This window comes from Pleurodeles waltl, chromosome 8, assembly GCF_031143425.1.
Source record: "Pleurodeles waltl isolate 20211129_DDA chromosome 8, aPleWal1.hap1.20221129, whole genome shotgun sequence".
Classification (NCBI taxonomy): Eukaryota; Metazoa; Chordata; class Amphibia; order Caudata; family Salamandridae; genus Pleurodeles; species Pleurodeles waltl.
Window position 1 is genome coordinate 34423030 of NC_090447.1, and position 20073 is coordinate 34443102.

At 42.2% G+C, this 20073-nt stretch overlaps 1 protein-coding gene across 1 annotated transcript; it reads right to left on the reverse strand.

The window, feature by feature from the left end:
• Positions 1–816: 816 nt before the first annotated feature.
• LOC138249348 (olfactory receptor 56A4-like) lies at positions 817–1770 on the reverse strand. Its single transcript, XM_069203309.1, has one exon. It carries the CDS (start codon positions 1768–1770, stop codon positions 817–819), a length of 954 nt encoding a protein of 317 aa, XP_069059410.1.
• Positions 1771–20073: the final 18303 nt, after the last annotated feature.

Genomic DNA, 20073 nt, shown 5'->3' on the forward strand with positions numbered 1-20073 from the left:
GGCAAGGTGGTGGACTGTACACATTCAGCAAAGCTGCTACTATCATGGAATCATGCAAGGTGGTGGCTGTAGGGGCAGGCCAGCCTCAAACACAAAAAATGAATCTACATCCCCCCACTTGCCTATCAGTAGGGAACAAGACCACCAGTCTCTATGCAATGCTCCAAACAATCACACTCTCAAACTTCTAGAGCTCAAACTCCCGTATGGCCCCCAGAGCATGTGTATCAAAAAAGCAAACCCTGAAAATCACTGTAGGTGTTGGGAGAAAAGGAGGCTGGTCAAAGAGCACTGGTAAGTGGTGAAGACAGTGACTTGTAGAAAGATTACAAACAGAATATAAAACACATACCTGAGAGAAAGAAGAGACAATTATGGTTAGCTGAAACAGAAACAAACAGGATGCATGTTGAGGGGGGGGGTCCTTCTTTGTGTTTCGCTGAAAGGGATGGAACAAAGGTAGCATGATTCAATTTTATTGTGTATGATAGGATAGGTACATCCTGTCTACATAATGCGGCAAACCTCTGGACATAAGGATTAGGACAAGGAAGCTAGAAGAGGGGGTAATGGGTCATTCGACTTATCAATTTAAAATCTATTTGTGTATTGCAAAGAACATATGGAAGTAGTAGTTTACTTTGCCTATGTAGGGCAGAAAATCTGCCTTTACACTTTGAAAAAGATGTTTACCACTGCTTAAGTGACGAGGTGGAAGCTAACTCCTTTTGCTCTTCTTTTGATTTCTTGGGCAGTTATTCTTGGTTGGGCTTGTTTCAACCTGTTGACACGTGAATATTTAACTTGGTCATTTGGTCATTGTACCGTTAGACTTTCCCTTAGCATTCTTTTGATTCCCTGTTTGATCTCTTTAGTCCTGATGCTGTAAACAACTGGATTGAGGGTTGGTGGTGCTAGGAGGTGCAGAACATTGAACATGACTGGGACATCAGGCGGTATTATTTTTTCAAGCTTGTGGGTGAAAATCCAAACTAAAAGAATAGTGTAAAAAAATGAAATCAAAATTAAATGGGAGGTGCATGTGCTGAAGGCCTTTGCTGCAGCCCCTTTTGTTTGAAGCTTGGTTACCACGCGGATGATCATGAAATAAGACAGGCAGATGAAGATAAAGTCAGTTCCTAAGAGGCTGAAGCCAACAATGAGCTGGTACAGTTTATTGATTGATCTGTCATCACATGAAAGGGATGTCACCGCTACATTGGTACAGACACAATGATTGACAGCAATTCTGAAGCAATAATGAAGTCGGGCAGCTAATATCGGATATGGCAAGCCTAATAGGAGGTTCCTGAACAAGATAAAGGCAATGACCTTTGCAACAAACCTTGTAGTAATGACAGAATGATAATATAGTGGCTTGCAGATGGCCATATAGCGGTCAAATGCCATTGATAGGAAAGTAGCTGACTGCATCGTAAGAAAGGTGTTCATGATGTACATCTGAAGGAAGCAAATATTCATGTTGATGGCCATCCAGTTGAAGCTGAGGATCGCTAAGATTTTGGGGATGTTGGTCAGGCACAGAATCAGATCTAAGACCGCGAGGAAGCTGAGGAAATAGTACATTGGTTCGTGGAGGCGCTGCTCTCTTCTTGTGACTTCTAGGATTGTGATATTTGCAACAATGGCAACAACTAAAAGAAAAGCAAGAGGGATGGACAGCCAATGCTGCCAGCTCTGGATGCTTGGGAAGCAGATCAACACAAAGTGTGAGATTTCAAAAGATGAGGTGGTGTTGAGCGCAAACATGTTTAGAGACGGAACAAATCAGCATCTGCAGAAAGAGAATAAGGAAAGAAAAATGAGCAGTGAAGGTTTGTTTGTGCAAGATCTGTTTGAAACAGTCGTAGTAGATTTTCTATTTAATGCTAATTTGGTGTCCACATTTCTATTACCTTAGTTGGTCAAGGTAATAATTATTATGGAGACTATCATGAGACCAACAATGTTTATCTAGAAATATATTTAGGCTGTTGATCAAGAATATGTCTAAATACTTAATTTTCTGAAGACCTGACACAAAAGTGAATGTATTTTTTGGCTTCAGCTGCCTGACAATGCTAATGTGACAGCCACTGATACACTTGTCTGGAGAAGGACTTCCATTGTTTCTGCTGTCTCTTATTCCTTTATTCATCTGCCAGCAGCATGATAGTGAATGTGGCAAGCCATAGCCAGATTGCAGATGGTACACAAAGGATGGACTATATTCTGACAATAAAATACCTTACATTAAAAAAATATGCTATCCTAGCTCATCCAGGATCTGGTGAGTTCACTGCAAGGCAGGTTGTCTGTCTGAGATTTTCCATTAGAATATACTTTGCAGACCTGGCTTGCCCATCTCCACATGGACTGAGATACTGCTGAAAAGAGCAGAAAGCAAGTGTGACATTAACTAATTACACTACTCTTCAACATTCATCTTTAAGAAAGCCCGCTTTAAACTGGTAGCCATTTCCCAATCAATGACTTTAGCCTCAGACTATACATCAGTGGGCAGTCATCTAAAGGTCAAGGACAGTACAGCTATACTAGGCATATTGACAAAAAAAAAAAAAAAAAAAAATGAAACAGAGTTCTGAGAACACAATAATTTAAAACTAAATTTAGCAGTAAAACAAATTAATGGAAATATAGGTCCTGATTACAAGGCTGGTGGTCTTAAGACTGCTCGAAGTGCTGCCCTGGGGATTACAAGTTACCTTTCCCTTAGCCTTTGCATGGGGGTCTGACCACCATGCAAAGGCTGGCAGAAAGGGAGCATTGGGGTCCCTTGCACTGCCCATTCACTTGGCATGGGCAGTGCAGGGGCCCCCATGGACAGCCTCATTGCGCTTTTCACTGCCCGAATTACGGGTAGCGAAATGCACTACGGGTGCTGTCGCACCCGACGCACCACAATATTGCCGCCGGCCCATAATCAATGTTGTGGTGAGTATGGTATGGCGACAAAGGCTGAGGTAAGAAGGTTCAGGAAAGGGTTAAGGGACAGAGTGATTTAACAAAAGGCTCCGCCCTCTAAAAACCTTTCTACCAGATGCAAAATGTCATTCATCTTGAAAATGTCAATGAAACTGTTTGAGCAAAATGAGTTCTCATAGTTAGTTTTCTTTGGATTTAAAAGAAATTTCCAGAAACAGTTTTAGTATTCTCACCATACTCATGGTTTCCAAATAGTAACTAACATATATATGCAAACATTTACATACCTAGAGGGACTGTGGGACTGCAATATTCATCCACTATTCTGTTAAATTGTCAATCACAGTTTGCTTCTGCATACCACAGCATACAGCTTGAGGCAATTCATCAGCTCTATTGAACCACTGAATCTCTTGTCAGTGAGTGATAGTCTTTTGTCTTTGCACATCTGCAAGTAAGTTAAGGCAATTCAATGCTAGAGCAAATGAAAAAATCTCTTATTTCATTTACTGTTTTTTTAGGCTTTGGCTATGCTTTTTTGGCCTTTCTCATTATCTTGTATTTTTACAAGTTCCTGGCAGCCCACACACTGCTATTGGACTGCACACTTGTAGCAGGTTCCGCTTTAAGTGCTTCTTCCATTCACTTTTTTGTTTTTGGCTTTGCTAATGCTTTTTCTCATCTGACACAGGAAAGTGGACTGTACATTTTCTATGAGTGTGAGAATCTGAATGCTTTAGAATATTATCTCCTTATAGCAAGTCAAAGTTGGTACTATTTTCAGTTTATGAAGGGAAGATTTCATTTGGTCCTCCTGCACTATTTTAAAGAGTTTTGTCAAGTAAGGTCAGGAAAATGTCTGCAGCTCTTTTCATATGGATTGTCTTCCAGAGTATGAAAATCGGGCAAAAAAGGATCACCCTTCATTATTGTTTGCTTTTACTTCATGAGGTCTTGGAATGCCTTCAGCGCTTGGTCAAATGGAGCTATCCAATCAGTCCTTTAGATATTCTGATTGATTGAGGATTTAAAGGACGTTGGTACATGCTTTACATTTGATTCCATAGGATGTTGATGCAATGTCTTAAGTGTTGAGTGATTGCTGCATTAAGAGTTTAACTACTAACTAGTTTTAAGACAGTATATTAACTGCTTTGTATTTCCCTTTGTAATTATTACTACAGTGATTTTCTGGAAGGAGTGATTAGCCTCTTTATTATCCTTCTTGAATACCTATTCTTGTGATATTAATAGTAATTGTTTTTTGTTTCTTTCAAAGCTTGCAACTGCTGTCCATTTATTTGCGCATTTTAATGAAGGTTTCTCATACAATATTCTTTGACTTGAATGTCTTAGGACAGAAAAAAAAAACTTTGGGGATTGTTAATGCAGTAGTGAAATGTTGTTTTCATCTCCCATAGTATGTTATGTAGATGCAAGCTTTACTACCACAGACTTTGGCCATCCTATTTCCTACATCAATGCAAACCATTTTGGCATTGCCTTTGGCACCCTCACAATTTCTCCAGTTCTGTTCAACATAATCTTGTAGACAACCGTGTCGGAGGCTCTTGACAGACACTGCAACACAAACAAAGTTACCACTTTCGTCCAATTTATCTAATATAGCAGACAGCAGGTTGATCAAGGTTGCCTTTGAGTTTCTATTTAGTCTATGTCAATATTCTAATTTTCATAGAATTTCAAGATGTTCCTGACATTGCAATGTGCCTGCCTTCTTACAATGCTTTGATAAAAGAGGAATATTTGCGATGAGGTGGTGTTGTTTTCGTGTTCGGTAAGTTTACAGAGGGTTTCTAGATTTAAAAGGTAACCCATTCCTACTTGCAGTCATTGTGACAATGCTCAAACTAAATGTGATAATATTTATCTCAGGGGACAACATTTCTTCTTTAACTACTCTTGAGGAGCATAGGTCACTCTCACGAATTATAGTGTGTAGCAGAACTTATGGCCTGCAGGCCTTTCTCCCCTGACACATAACATCTTTTTATTTTCCTCTATTTTGAGTATTACACTGTTCATCCTAGACTGAATAATGTTTTGCCTGGATTTGGAACTGTTATATTTAAAGATGCCATCCAACCTGCAACACCATTGTTCTTCCTAATTTTTGTAATGTGATTGTGATGGTGGGATAGCTATAAATTAGCCTTTTAAAGAGCTCCTTTGTGAGTCCCATGTATTATTGATTTTATGTGCAGGAATTTATTTTTAGTTACTGCTATTGCCTATCTACAATATGTCTTATTGGTCTTATACCATGCTCTTTCCTAGCATCACTTTTCATTATCCTATCCCTTAGTGTGTCATTGTACCCTGTGTTTGTATAAATACAATTAAAGATGTTTTCAATGTATTATATCTCATGGCACTTGTAATAGGGCAGACCAGATATATTTACGATGGAGTAACCCATCTGCCCAACTCTGATTCAGCCCCAAAGATAATCCACAACAAGACATTTTAGAGGGCACCCTAAGGTTATTACTGTGCAAAGCAATTACCAGATATGATTTCAATTTGATTGCAAATCAAGCACATTTCAATAGGAACATGAGTAGCTCCAGACTTTGGCACTCCGTGTAGGGACAGTTTCAAAGCAGTTATTGTTTAGTTGCAAAACACTAGAAATGCAAATACAAGTCTTTTAGCTCATTTCTGTAGTCTTATTTAACAGCAGGCACAAAAGGATGCCTGGTGACTATGACTGTGACATGCCTCAAGCTCATTTGTAGGAATGTCTTAGACTTTAAAAAACAGTCCAGCTATAATGATTTCAATTTACTCTTACCTTGTGATGTTATTATCATCCAGGATACTTTGAATAGGACTAATCTGGTGCTGAAGGTTTACACATTCCTTTACAAAGAAGCAACTACTAGTAGTAGAGGATGTCCACAGGGAGGGCTTGCTACTGCCATTCACAAGAATCTGGTATGCAAGTGTACAGACCATAATAAATATGTAGCAACCCCTTTTCCTAGTAGTCTACCAGGTTCATTGAAAATCACATTTGTTAACAACTCTTACAATACTAGAATACCCAGTGGTATATGTGACACAGCAGGACAGCTTTATGTAACCTATCAAGATATTTTAGTAATATTTGGGGCATAATTTAACAGTTGAATGTTTGAATGTTTAAATATCATTTTAATACTAACTTAAATGAAGACTGTTGTCTTGGTCGTCCAGTTTGCAATGAGTCAACAGGCCACATGATGAACAAGAAGGGCAGATCTATAAAAAACAGTTTACATATCTTAGGCTTAAAGATGCTAAATTGCAGCCAATAGGACTTTTATTAGCAGGGCTGTTAATCAATCTATTGATTAGCTCTTCGTTAACGACTGGGCAATAGGTAGGCTTATAAAGTCCTTTAAGATTTTACATCATTTGGAGAGTGACCATTTAACTATGATCTCACTAATTCAGCTATTAAGCAGGACTAGTGTGCCCCACACTACTCCTAAGTGTAAATCTTTAATTGGGGGTGCCGCTTGTAAAACTAAAGGTAGATGTTGTGTGTGATAATACATTTATAAAATATGAGAATTCAATTAAAGCTGTCTCATTATGAATATTGGTTAGAGCATGACTTTCAAATTAAGGTCAGGGAATTAGGAAGGGCATTTCATCTTAATAGGAATGGATGTGTTGATTGAACTAAAGAAGACCAAATACAGCTACAAAAAGGTATACAAGTCAGTGTTAAAATATTATAAGTTCCTGCTTAAAAGAAAGGAGAAATCTACAGTGTCTACCTACTGGCAAATGACGAATAAAAACATCATCAAGTATAAAGGCCAAAGTTATTTTAGAAATTAGTTGATGATGTATTCACTACATCAAGAAACCAAAGTGTCTCACAGATCAGAAAATCACAGTGGGAACTTCTTTTAAGTAAACTATATGCACCATTGTCTGTGTTGACCCGGTGTTGGGACAAAATTTCAGAAAAAATATATTGTGCTTCACAAATATCATATCAAGAATATGGGACTTCAAATATATAGTGAACAGGAATATCTAAGGTAAAAATATTTAGTGTTTTTTTAAATATCATTGTCAAAAATATTGATGTAGAAAAGTTTGTTGCATATAATATTGTTTTTATAGTGTTAATTAGTATGCAGTGTATTGTATTTTTTATTCTATGTGTTATAATTTTTTTTGTTTGTTTTTAGTTTAGATCATTTTTTACCTATTAAACTGCTTAAATGTATTTTCAATTGTGTTAATGTTTTTACTTAATTATTGTTTTTGTTTTTTTAGTAGCGGGTTTTTAGGTATTAGGGGATAGGTTTGGAGAGAGTTTTTTAAAATATATTTTAATTTTGAATGCTTAATTGATATCTGAACTATTTTGCATTTTTAAAAGTAATTTATTAATTTTTCCCTTTTTTAAGTTTTTATATAAAATAAGATATTTTAATAGAATGTTCTTTAGAAAATTAAAAAACTAATATTTAAAATGTTTAAAAATACTTTACAAACATTTAATAAAGTAGTATATTGGGCACTAGTTTGAGATCAGTAATAAAAATATTACATAATTTTCTTAAAAATGTTATAATACATTTTTAATATAAAATCTAATAAATATTTTAAAAAATATTATTGTGCATTTGTATTTTGAAGTTTATGTAATTGTATTTTTTAAAGTTTATGCGTGATAATAAATAATGTGTCAAATATTTAAATTTGTATTTACTAGTGTTTAAAATATTCATTTTACATTTTTAACTAAATTATTTATATAGAGGTTAGTTGTTTATGTTAGTGCATTTTAATATAACATTTTTGTTATTATGTAATTTATAAAAATGTGAGAATTTGCAGTATTAGTTGCATATAATATTTTAGCCAAAAAGTTGTATTTAGAACTGGAGTTTTAAAATTTGAACTATTTAGTATTCAACGCCTTCCCTCAAAGATTGGAGGATTGGAGTGAAAATAGTAAATTCCATCCCTTTAGTGTCCAATGCCTTCCCTGAAATTAGTATTGATTGGAGTGGGAATAGTAGTAGAAGTAGCAAACTTTATCTCATAGTTACTTAAAGCCTTTACATATCACAAAGAACACATAAAATACATATAAAATATTTTAGCACCCTGAAAAAGTTTACAAGACAGAGTAACATTTTTGACAGTCTAAACGAGTCTGGGCCAGCATCATTTATTTATAATGGGCACCCATGCCAAGGCTTGCAGAAGCCTGATTAGCTTAAACAATTAGTGACGGGAATTTGCGGCACTGGCCCAGCACATGATGTAACAAGAGCAACAGGGAATGTATGGGGGTGAAGTGACTTGTGCAAAGCTCTCATAACAGCAACTGCAGTGTCCAAGGCCAAAGTGCAGCTCACATATGTGGGAACAGCAATGTAAGTAGTATGCAAATATAAAGTTGCTGCTGCAGGCATGTGGAGACCACATCAGGACTCTCCACAGTCCACCTTTGGCAGTTTCTTGGAGACCTTATTAAGATATTTTACAAATCGACAAGTTAGTTGGGGGTCATCCGGGGCAAAACATGCCATTACAGCGTGCCTAGGGGAGCAAATTCCCCTCTGATTAAAAGGGTTTTTAAATAAAAGTTGTTTCTCCTCTGTCAGACGTCTACAGCTGCACCGTATGTGTGGCAAGTCTTCCAGGGCCAGGCCGCACAGTCTACAGGTAAATATCAAATTAGCTCTCTGCCATTTTGGAAGATGCTGGGAGCGGGGCAGCAGACAACATGTCAAGAATATTTCTTTCATTGCTATTGAGAAACCCAAGCTTAGATATTTCTGGGGTTCCAACTTGGAATATGTGCGCAAGACTATCCAGACATGAGCTCTGGACGAAATGGCGACCTTATCTTCCACTAGTGATTTGAACCATATGGCCTTCCACACTACGTTTGTTAGCACAGTGTGGCTTATCGGGGGTTTCCCACAGCTCAGTTAGCCCAAACGTGAGTAAGAGGTCAATTAGGTAGACACCAGCTATGGATAATATTCTCCTTTGCAGCTCCTGCCCTAGATAGTGATTTAGAGAGTCAGGTGACACCCTCCTTGCTTTATCCCGAAAGATGTTGAAGGTTCCTTGCCTTGCCAGGGCCTGTTTTTTCAGACTGAACTCCAGCCTACTCTGTGCTGGAGACATGTGCTTTAGCAGGCTGAAGATTATTCTGTAGGCTTTTACTACTAAGCTGTCCAGAGTTTTTGCATCCCTTCCACTTTGGGGGTCACTGCAGTAAGTTATTGTTGGTAAACGTTTAGCTTGCAGTACCTTGAGAAACTGGGCGAGTATAAACCCATTCAGCTAATCCTTCCAAAGACAGCCCTTTCCTCTTTGTCACTTCCCTCTGTCTTCTAAAATGGCCTTCTTTGTCTTCCAGTACTCCCTGATATTTGTATGCTGCTGCTTACAGAATAGTTGTGCTTACCCAGTACCAGGTACTAGACCTTTTCTGGGTACAATTCAAAGACAGAGTATGTGTTTTATCAAAGTTTATACTTAGATTATTTTCATCAGAGTACTTCTGTGCTACAGAGAGAAGATGTTGTAGTCCCACTGCTGTGAGGCTAACCAAAACTATATCATCAGCATAAAGGAGACTCGTAACTGATGAGCCGCATAGCCTTGGAGTGTAAGAGTTGTCGAGGTCTGTGATCAGTTAAGCCTGAAATAGATTGAAAGGTTTGGGGGCACGGACGCACCCTGCTTTAGCCCTTTAGTCGTTGTTATACATCTTGAGAGGTGTGTCCCTCGCACATGCTTTACCTGGACCCATGTGTCGGTTTGCAGGACAATTAGCATATCTAGGAGAGGTGGTGGGATCCCCCAGCTTGCCCCAGAGACTTGCATAGTCCACATGTTTGAAGGCTTCCTTGAAATCAATAAAGCAAAGGTGGAGTGATTGTTTTGTAACTTTCCCCCTTATGCCAGTAGTGCAATGGTCTTAATACTGGTGGTTGTCCCTGATGTTTTTGAGTAAAACCGTTTTGGCTGAGTGGTATTGATGACTTTTCTGCTGCCCAGGTCTGCAGCTCCTCTAGCAAGGTACCCACAAGATATTTCGTCTCATTATCAATTAAGGCAATTAGACGGTAATTTTTGGGCAGCAACTTATCCCTGCTTTTGTGAATTAGGGATATTAGTGATTCTGACCAGGAATCCAGGACTGTGTGTGTCAGTCAGATTTCAGAAAAAGTAGCTCTAAGGCCTCAGCCCAAAAGTCAGCGATGTGTTTGAAAAGGGCTGGAGGGATTCCATTGGGACCCGGTGCCCCTTCTTTTCCTTGCCTGTTTTCCATCTGATTGCATTCATGTGTGCAGACCTGGAGAGGAGCTCTAGTCCGCTTGCTGACCATAACAGATGTATGTGAGCATTCCCCTTGGGCAGAGGAGAGTTGCCATCCATGTTGGGCAGCCCGATTTTGGTTGCTCCCTGCGGCTTGGTTGCATAGCTTCCCTGATTAAAGTGTTCCCATACAAATTTCACCCGGTCTTCTTCTGCTATATGCAAGGATATTCCCCTATACAATGGGTGCGCCAGCTGATTTATTGTTTTCCAGAAGAGAGCTGTTAGAAATGGGGTCTTTGGTTGGCAGTCAGGTTACCCCCTGTCCCAGCAAGGACTCTCACTCCAGTCAGGGTAAGTCACACGCAGTCCAAATGATCCTGTGCCCACCCTCTGGTAGCTTGGCACTGAGCAGTCAGGCTTAACTTAGAAGGCAATGTGTAAGTATTTGTGCAATAAATCATGCAATAACACAGTATAGCACCACAAAAATACACCACACAGTGTTTAGAAAAATATATAATATTTTTCTGGATAAATGCAGGTCAAAACGATTAAGATGCAATAAGTATATGTTGAAATATCACTGTAAAAATGATATAAAGTGTCTTTAGTCTTTTAAAAGCAATAAGTGTCTCTTGCAAGCACAAAGTACCTGGTTTGCGTTCAAAAATCTCTGCAAAGAACCGCAGAGGAGGAGATGCGTGGAAAACAGGGAGGTGTGCGTTGATTTCTCGGGCCGCACATGGCTATGTGTAGTTTATTTTTCACACAGGAAAGGCTTTGCATCGATTTCTGGCACTCGGTCTTGGATCCTCTTCGGTTTGCGAGGTTTTCGGACGCCCCGGAAATGATGCATTGAAATCCGGCGCTGGCAGGACGAAGCTGCATCGATCCGGTGGGCGTTGCGTAGAAAATTCTACCGCACTACTGGCGCTACGTTCCTCCTAGGAAGTCAGGCTGCATCGTTCCTGCTCGGCTGTGCGTCGATCCAGTTGGCCGTGCGTCGAATTTCCGGTCACTACGCTGGCACTGCGTCGATCTTCTCCTTGCGAAGTCGGGCTGTGACGTTCCGGTTCAGAGTGCAGTGACGTTTTCACCACAATGCAGGCTGTGTGTCGTTTTCTGCCGGCTGTGCGTCGATTTCCGCAGCACATGGAGTTCTTCTTGCAGAGATGAAGTCTTTTTGGTCCTGAGACTTCAGGGAACAAGAGGCAAGCTCTATCCAAGCCCTTGGAGAGCACTTCTCAGCACAGCCAGAGAGCAGCAAGGCAGCAGGCAACAGCAAGGCCACAGTCCTTCACAGAAAGTAGTCAGGTGAGTCCTTTGGGCAGCCAGGCAGTTCTTATTGGCAGGTTGCAGGTTCTGGTTCAGGGTCTTCTCCAGGAACTGTCTGTGAAGTAGAAGTGTCTACCCTCGAAGTGTCTAAGTTGGTAGGGTCAGATACCCTGCTTGAATACCCAAATGTGCCTTTGAAGTGGGGGAGACTTCAAAGAGTGGTTTAGAAGTGCACAATGTCCCCTTCCAGTTCCATCCTGTCTGCCAGGGTCCCAGTAGAGGGTGGTGCAAACCTTCGTGTGAGGGCAGGCTACTGTCCTTTGACATGTCAGTTTCCGGCCCTCCACCCTCCCAGCCCAGGAAGACCCATTCAATATGCAGATGTGTGCAAGTGTGACTTAGCATCCTGTGTTTGGGGTTGTCTGAGTGAATGCACAAGGGAGCTGTCAACTAAACCTAGCCAGACGTGGATTGTAAGGCACAGAAGTATTTAAGTGAGGAGCAATGCTCACTTTCTAAAAGTAGCATTTCTGAAATAGTAATAGAAAATCGAACTTCATCATTAAGCAGGATTTTGTATCACCATTCTGGCCATACTAAATATGACCTGGCTACTCCTTTCAGATCAGGATCTATCACTCAAACAGTATATGATGGTAGCCCTAATGCTACCTAATTAAAGGAACAGGCCTCACAGCAGTGTGAAAACGAATTTAGGAGTTTTACACTACAAGGACATATAGAACACACATGTTCATGTCCTGCCTTTTACCTACATAGCACCCTTCCCCATGGGCTACATAGGGCCTACCTTAAGGGTGACTTATGTGTATAAAAAGGGGAGTTTAGGGCTTGGCAATTACTTTTACATGCAGTGAAACTGCACTCACAGGCACTGCAGAGGCAGGCCTCAGCCATAGTTAGGGGGCTACTTATGTGTGTGGCACAACCAGTGCTGCAACCGACTATTAGCATTTAATTGACAGGCCCTTGGTACATGTAGTGCACTTGACTAGGGACTTACAAGTAAATTAAACAAGCCAATTGGATATGGGCCAATGTCACCATGTTTTAAGGAGAGACCATATGCACTTTAGCGCTGATTAGCAGTTGTAAAGTGCGCAGAGTCCTAAAGCCAGCAAAAATGAGGTCAGAAAAAGAGAAGGGGGTAGGCAAAAAGTTTAGGGGTGAAACTCCAGAAAGGCCATTTCCAACATATTCCCCCTTCCAGCCTAAAGCCCGGGTAGGCTAATCAACACTCTGATGGACTTCCCTGCCTAAGGCGATAGAACATGGACAATGGCCCACTACTGCAGGGGCACTTGCCAGTTTTACGCCTATCTGAACTCATTAGGGCTCCTCTGTCTATACTCTCTGGGGCCACTGATCTGACCCCTGGGGAACACTCTTCCTCTCCTGAGGACCCCATCTGTGAAGCTCCTAACTTTAATTTGCTCCCAGATGCATCCCAGTACGTAGATAGTAACACCAGGGCCAACAAAGTGATGTGGCATGTTCCATTCCTTGGGTCTGACTTCTGTCCCCAACCCAGGGAAAACTCTGTCCACAAGAACAGTAACACAAAGAGGCCACTGACAGCTGTCAGTGTCATAAACCAGGCCCCAGACCATCCACTGCTAAGTGGAGACCCTGAGTGGGGCCTTTGGATGAGCTCCTCCTCCCGCTAGGGGGCTGGTAGGGGTCTCCCAAGGGGCTCCTCAGGCATCTCAGAATGGGGGGCAGAAGCCCCAGGGTTCTTGTACTCCTTCTCCATTCTACCTCTCACCAGTTGAGGTGGGGTACCCTGACACTGGTCACTCAGCCCAAGGTCTGTACCCTGAGGCTGAATAGGGGACAAGGGTGAGTCCTTCCTCACCTTGCCCCTTCCTCTGGACTTCAGTGCCCTCCTTTGAGGAGTTCCAACTGAACTGTCTGGGGGACACTGGGGAGCTCCCATCAGGGGACGGTTTCTCGTGCAGGCTAGGTTACCCTGCTTGTGTCCCCTGTGGGAACAGTCCAAGCACTGGGGCTGGGAATAGGATTTCCTGGGCCTCTGCCCACCCCCACCTCTCCTCCTACATTTAGAAGGGACATGGGGCCCTTTTCCCTCTTACCATTATGGGACCTATCTGGGTCACTGTGTACCTCCCCCCCACTCTGTTGAGGGGAATCTAAACCACTCTCCTTAGGATCACTCCCAAATGCCTTTTTAGACACTCTGGTACTTACCCAGAGGTCTGCCTCCTTTGCAAGTTCCCTGGGGTCAGAGAACTGGCAATCAACTAAGTGCTGGCGTAGCTCTGAAAAACAGTGACTGAACATGTGGTCTCTGGCCAACAAATTGTACAGCCCTTCAAAAGAGTTTACCATACTACCCTTCACCCAGCCACCCAGTGCCTTACAAAAGTGTCCTACACAATCCCCCCATGACTGGTGAGGCAGTTTCCTACTGCCCCTGAATTTCAACCTGCACTCCTTTGGGATGAAGCCATATTTCTTTACAAGGGTCTCCTTCATGGTTGGATACCTCAATCTGTCTCTCCCATCTAGGGCCAGAAGGGCATCCCTCCCATTACCAGGTATATTCCTCCATAGGACAGACCACCAATCTTCCTCAGGGATCCAGTGCGCTACGAGGGTGATCTCATACACCTCAAACCACTTGTCTATGTCCTCCCCCTCTCTGAAGTCAGGTATCAAATGTATGGGTAGGTTGTTCTCTTTCTCAGCACTGGACATTGTAGTTTTGATGCCACCACTGGACTCTACTTGCTGTGCTTTTAAGTCCAGTTCCTTCAGAGTCAGTTCATGAGCCATTATTCTTTCTGCCAAAGCCCTTTCAGCCTCAGCTCTTTTCTCCTCTGCCAGGGCTTTGTCAGCCCCAGCTCTTCTCTCCTCTGTAGCCAGTTGAGCTAGCTGCAGCCTCAGGTCCCTCTCAGCCTGTCTGTCCTTAAGCTCCTCAGGGGACAGGGCACAGGAGGAGACACTGATTCCCCCATGTGATCCAGTAGGGGACTCACTCTCTGTGGGTTGTTCCCTTTTCTCCTCTGAAGCCACTGCTAAGTCATTTTTCTCCTCCTCCTCATTATCCTTCTCAGGGCCATCACACCTTTGGTCCTTGGCTGCCTGTTCCTCTTTCCAGCGTGCTTCCTCAAAGTCTACAAAGGCATCCTGCAGTTCCTACTTAGTGGAGCTCTTTGACACAGCCAGCCCCCTCTCTCTGCAGAGCTCCCTCAGCTCAGCCTTGGTGAGGGATTCAATGGGGACTATATATGGCTCGTCGTAGTCTTCTGTGAAGCTGGAATCCATTTCCAAGCTGTACTAAGGTATCACAGGCACCACACAAAGTTCCAAATTTACGAAGGAGAGTTAGGATTCAAATTTTAAAAAAATGACCAAATGGAGAGAAAAAAGGAGTCGAAAAAAACAACTCGTATTGACCTTTAACTGTGGGTAGATAGTGAACACTTAGCTACTGTATGTCACTGCACAAATACAAGTCCTATCCTCACAGCTGATCACCAATGTTAAAAATGGGGTCTTTGGTTGGCAGTCAGGTTACCCCCTGTCCAAGCAAGGACCCTCACTCTAGTCAGGGTCCAAATTATCCTGTGCCAACCCTCTGGTAGCTTGGCACTGAGCAGTCAGGCTTAACTTAGAAGGCAATGTGTAAAGTATTTGTGCAATAAATCATACAATAACACAGTATAGCACCACAAAAATACACTGCATAGTGTTTATAAAGATATATAATATTTATCTGGATAAATGCAGGTCAAAAAGATTAAAATGCAATTAGTATATGTTGAGATATCAAAATGATATAAAGTGTCTTTAGTCTCTTAAAAGCAATAAATGTCACTTGCAAGCACAAAGTACCTGGTTTGCGTTCAATATCTCTGCAAAGAACTGCAGAGGAAGAGATGCGTGGAAAACAGGGAGGTGTGCGTCGATTTCTCGGACCGCACACGGCGATGCGTCATTTATTTTTCAAACAGGGAAGGCTTTGCGACAATTTGCAGCGCTCGGTCTTGGATCCTCTTTGGGTTGCAGGGTTTTCGGATGTCCCAGGGATAATGCGTTGAAATCCGGCGCTGGCAGAACGAAGTCGCAGGGGCTGTGTCGATCCCGTGGGATCGACAGGCACTGCAGAGGCAGACCTGAGACATGGTTAGGGGGCTACTTGTATGGGTGGCACAACCAGTGCTGCAGCCTACTATTAGCATTTATTTTACAGGCCCTGGGCACATGTAGTGCACTTGACTAGGGACTTCCAAGTAAATTAAATAAGCCAATTGGATAGGAGCCAATGTCACTATGTTTTAAGGAGAGAGCATATGCAATTTAGCACTGATTAGCAGTGGTAAAGTGCGCAGAGTCCTAAAGCCAGCCAAAATGTGGTCAGAAAAAGAGAAGGAGGAAAGCAAAAAATTTGGGGGTGACCCTGCTGAAAGGCTGTTTCCAAAAAGTGCCCTATCAATATGCTTTGTGTTGGCAAGCAACTTTGCTCAGATGTCATTCTCACACACTAGGTTTACAGACCACTTCAGCTTCTTTAGTGTTGTTTTGTGTTTACATAGAGCAGCTCAGAGTGAAGTGCCCTGTGGATAGAGTAGCAGGAATCTTAAAATATCGTCTATGGATCGCTTGAGTAATCTTATCCCAATACGGTATGCTGTAGAGATAAGCCCCATTTTATCTGCTGCTTTTCAGGGCTTGATTTTTGTCACTGAAGCAAACTTTTCCGTAAGGCTGTTGCTGAAAGCCACCCATCTTCTTAGGCAGCTTGTGGCCATATTCCCTTAGACATTGAAGAGCATTATTGTGGATTCAGATAGTTGCTCAATGTTCACCTGAGCAGACTTTATCCTTTTGTAATTGACAGTATAGACCGTGCCTGGGGCCTGTGGCAAAGGTGGGCTTAGTTGTTGTCAATGTTATCTCTTGTGGACGATGGTCACTGTCTCCTTTGTTGCACAGTCGATAGGAGGCAACAGGATGAAAAATTGGTAGAGTCAAAGGTATATTCTATTGTTGTTTGGGCCCTTGAAGAGTAAAAGGATGCTACTAAAGAGTAATCGTCGTCAAACCTGCCATTAGGGGCTCTGAGGTTAAGGTGCTCCAGGTCAGTCGATAGCCCTGTCCTAGCTTTTGTTGGGCATCCCCATTTACTTTGTCCTTATGGTGGTATATCCCAACATGAGGTTTGGGCAGCTACCTCTTCATCAGAGGAAGAGCTGAGCAGATATAAGTGGAAGTCTCCGGAGAGAACAGTATTAAAGAGTTCACCATCACGTAGATTGTCTGTAATGTGATCCACCAGATTGTACCATCATGGAGTGATGTATTGATTCTGGCTGTTTTCATGTCCGGGGAGTCACATCGTAAAGCGCATGCTGAGACCACACAGCTGATTGAGATATAGGTTGATAAACACCCCTACAAGTGACCATGTCTCCCCGAACTGCCCGCAGGTATAAAGAAGGTTCAGCAGCCTTGCAGATGATGTGGCTCGGCTAACCATGTTGAAGCTGGTGCTGTAACTAAGAAACGCAAGGTCAGCAATCTTGCTGTCAAGGCCATTGGTGTTCGAGGAGCATATTTGGAGAGATTTATTACAGAGCATAATGTTGGCACCACAAGCCATGCTTTGTCATTTGCCAACCGAAGGGTTAGTGATGGTTCTAGAGACCTGCACAGAGTTTTGAGAAGAGGCGGGGATACATTGTGTAGTCAAATAGGCAAGTCTTTTTAGTTTTTCACTCTTCATGAGAGGCACCTCTCAGTATAGAACTGGTAGTTACATTGTTCAAGACTCTCTGCCCTGTACACAAATGTGATGGTAACAAAGAGGTCAGATAGCCAGGCTCACTGAAGGGCATAATGCGTATCCCCCAGTTCTTAAAGGTAAAGCGCTTACCTAAAATTCTCTGTATAATTGTTGGAGTGCACCAGATAGTTTTGGTCACTTCGCCCAGCAATAGTGGCTCAGCATGAATGAAACCTATAGACTCGAGGTCTGAGGAGAACAGGTGGCAGTCCCCTTGTGGCAGTTCCCTTATGGCAGTATGCAGCACACAACACACCTGATGTCTATTGGCCAAGTGGATGCACCTGCAAATCACACCATAAAACACAGCCAGTCCACACAATGATCCTTTGTCAATCCACTGCAGCACAGCAAAATAGATACAACATTTTGGTGAGAGAAGCAGGCCTTTTTCCCCCATCCCTGTTACCACTCCCCAACACTTTGCTAGCGCATTTTCTTATCATCCCTTTGTTTATTTTTTGTTGCACTGTCACTGACTTTAATTTGGGGATATGTCATAGTCACAAAATCCATGTTTTTCAGAGGCAGAGCTGGCATGCATGGTGGATGAAATCATAAGATTAGAGCCACAATTGTTTGGAGCCCAAGTCCAACATACCACTATTAGTCAGAAAAGGGTCATCTGGTCCGGAATAGTAGACAGAGTGAATGCTGTAGGTACCATCCTGCACACACAGGAGGAAATAAGGAAGAGGTGGATTGGCCTGAGAGGGAGAGTGCATTTGCTGTCTTCCAAGAAACACCTGAAGGCCAATAGGACTGTTGGTGGTCCATTCAGCACCCCAATCAAATGGTTTCCATGGGAGAAGAAGGTCTTACAGATCCTACATCCTGAAGGATTGACAGGAATAGCTAAGGGAGTATATTCTGGTAAGTTACATCTCACTAACTGTCACAATACCTCAATGTCCTGTTTGTTGTCAATTCAGCTTTTGCCATTATGTTGTCTACCTAGTTGCCTAGCATGCAATCCCCAAAGTATCAGAGATGTCAATGTGTCTTGTTGCATATAAGATCACATGTATCAATCTCCATCACATGTCACATGTTGTAATTGTGTCTGTAAGTGTAGTCCTACAAAAATATCATTTCAGGACCCATGATACGTGTCAATATATACAGATATGGACCATTTCAACTGCATTTTGTGAACAGGTATGTTCTAACTCCTTTGTAATTGTTGGCAAGTCGAGATTGAAATTACTACAACTACCATGAGACCCTGTTTCTGCAACTCAAAACAAAACAGAATTGTGATTTTTGCCCATTCTCATTTGTCTGACATATAAAAATGTATGTTCATTACTCATGGAATGAGCAATCTACATACAATGCTCCACACAGAGACATTTCTGCCTACTTTGCTTTATGTTGTCCTGGTCTCCTCAACTGAAACAATTAATGGAATGTGTGACACCATACCAAGTGTGTGGCCCAAATATCAGCAAAGCATCAAGTTAACTCAGCCGATTAGAAGTTGTAGGTGAACCACTGACTCTGCACTGCTCACATGATGACTAATGCAAAATAAACAACCAAGTTGTGTGGTTATCTGTTTTATACACAGCTATGCCCTGGAATGGTCAAATACACATTAACTCTCCACTGTGTTGTCTTGAATGTCTAGGAGATGTCATGTTCATCTCTTAATCCAAATAAAACAACATCTCAGGACATTTAATGAGCTGCTTAATTCAAGTATATGTACTTAACATCTGTAAATGTCTCATCAAAAAGTTTAATACAACTGTAAAATCACAATAGTAATCTCTACCTATTTTGTTTTTTTTAGTTTTCTACTTACTGTGTCACAAAAGATTAGGATGTAGATAACATACTTCCACCAATAACAATAATGATCTCTATTTCACAACAGGTCTATCTAGCAGAGCATCTGCCCAGAGCTTGGACACAGAAGAGACACCCACTCTACCCCAGGACGAAGCCTTCAGGGATGACAACACTTCTGGTGATCGGTATGAGGATAACAGTACTGGTCCATCTGGTCAGCCTGGACAGTCAACAACAGTGAGTATGACTGGGCACACAACAACACCTCCCACCTCAGCTACAGCACCTCAGCCAACATCATTCACTACAGCCTCTGTACCTAGCACAATAACAACCATTGTGTGCCCCCCCCCATGCTGGATCCTGATCTGACAAACACCACCCCAGAGGAGCCAGGAGCCAGTGCGAGTGGAAACCCTGGGCCAGGGGCACAAACACTGTGGTGTTGTGGGAGGTTAACTGAGGGCTATCAGAGTGAGGCTACTGGTGCCACTCACACCCAGGATACCACCAACCAAGTCTTGGGAGCCTATCATGAGTCCCGAGACGTGAGAGACCAGGAGCTCACTGAAATCAGGGAGATGAAACATCTGCAGAGGGACATACACCATCAGATAGAGGCCCATAAATCTACCATAGAATCCCTAAATGTGGTACTGCTGGACTTTGACACATACTTATGCAGAGGTTTTCCAGCACCATCAACCTCTTCCTGTGATCCAACTACATCAGGCCCATCAACCTATGCTGCAACTCCAGGAAGGGAGGCCCTGCCTGAGGAAGGCACACCTTCAAACACCTACTTCCCTGCAGTTGTGGTTCCCCCCCATACTGGCAAGTGGGGAAATCCACACAAATTACTAGGAGGTGCGGATGGCAAGACCTCCATCACCACCAGCAAGGAACCTCAA

Bases quoted from the DNA above. Each gene is read 5' to 3' on its own strand.
- LOC138249348 (XM_069203309.1), bottom strand. From the start codon at position 1,770: ATGTTTGCGCTCAACACCACCTCATCTTTTGAAATCTCACACTTTGTG.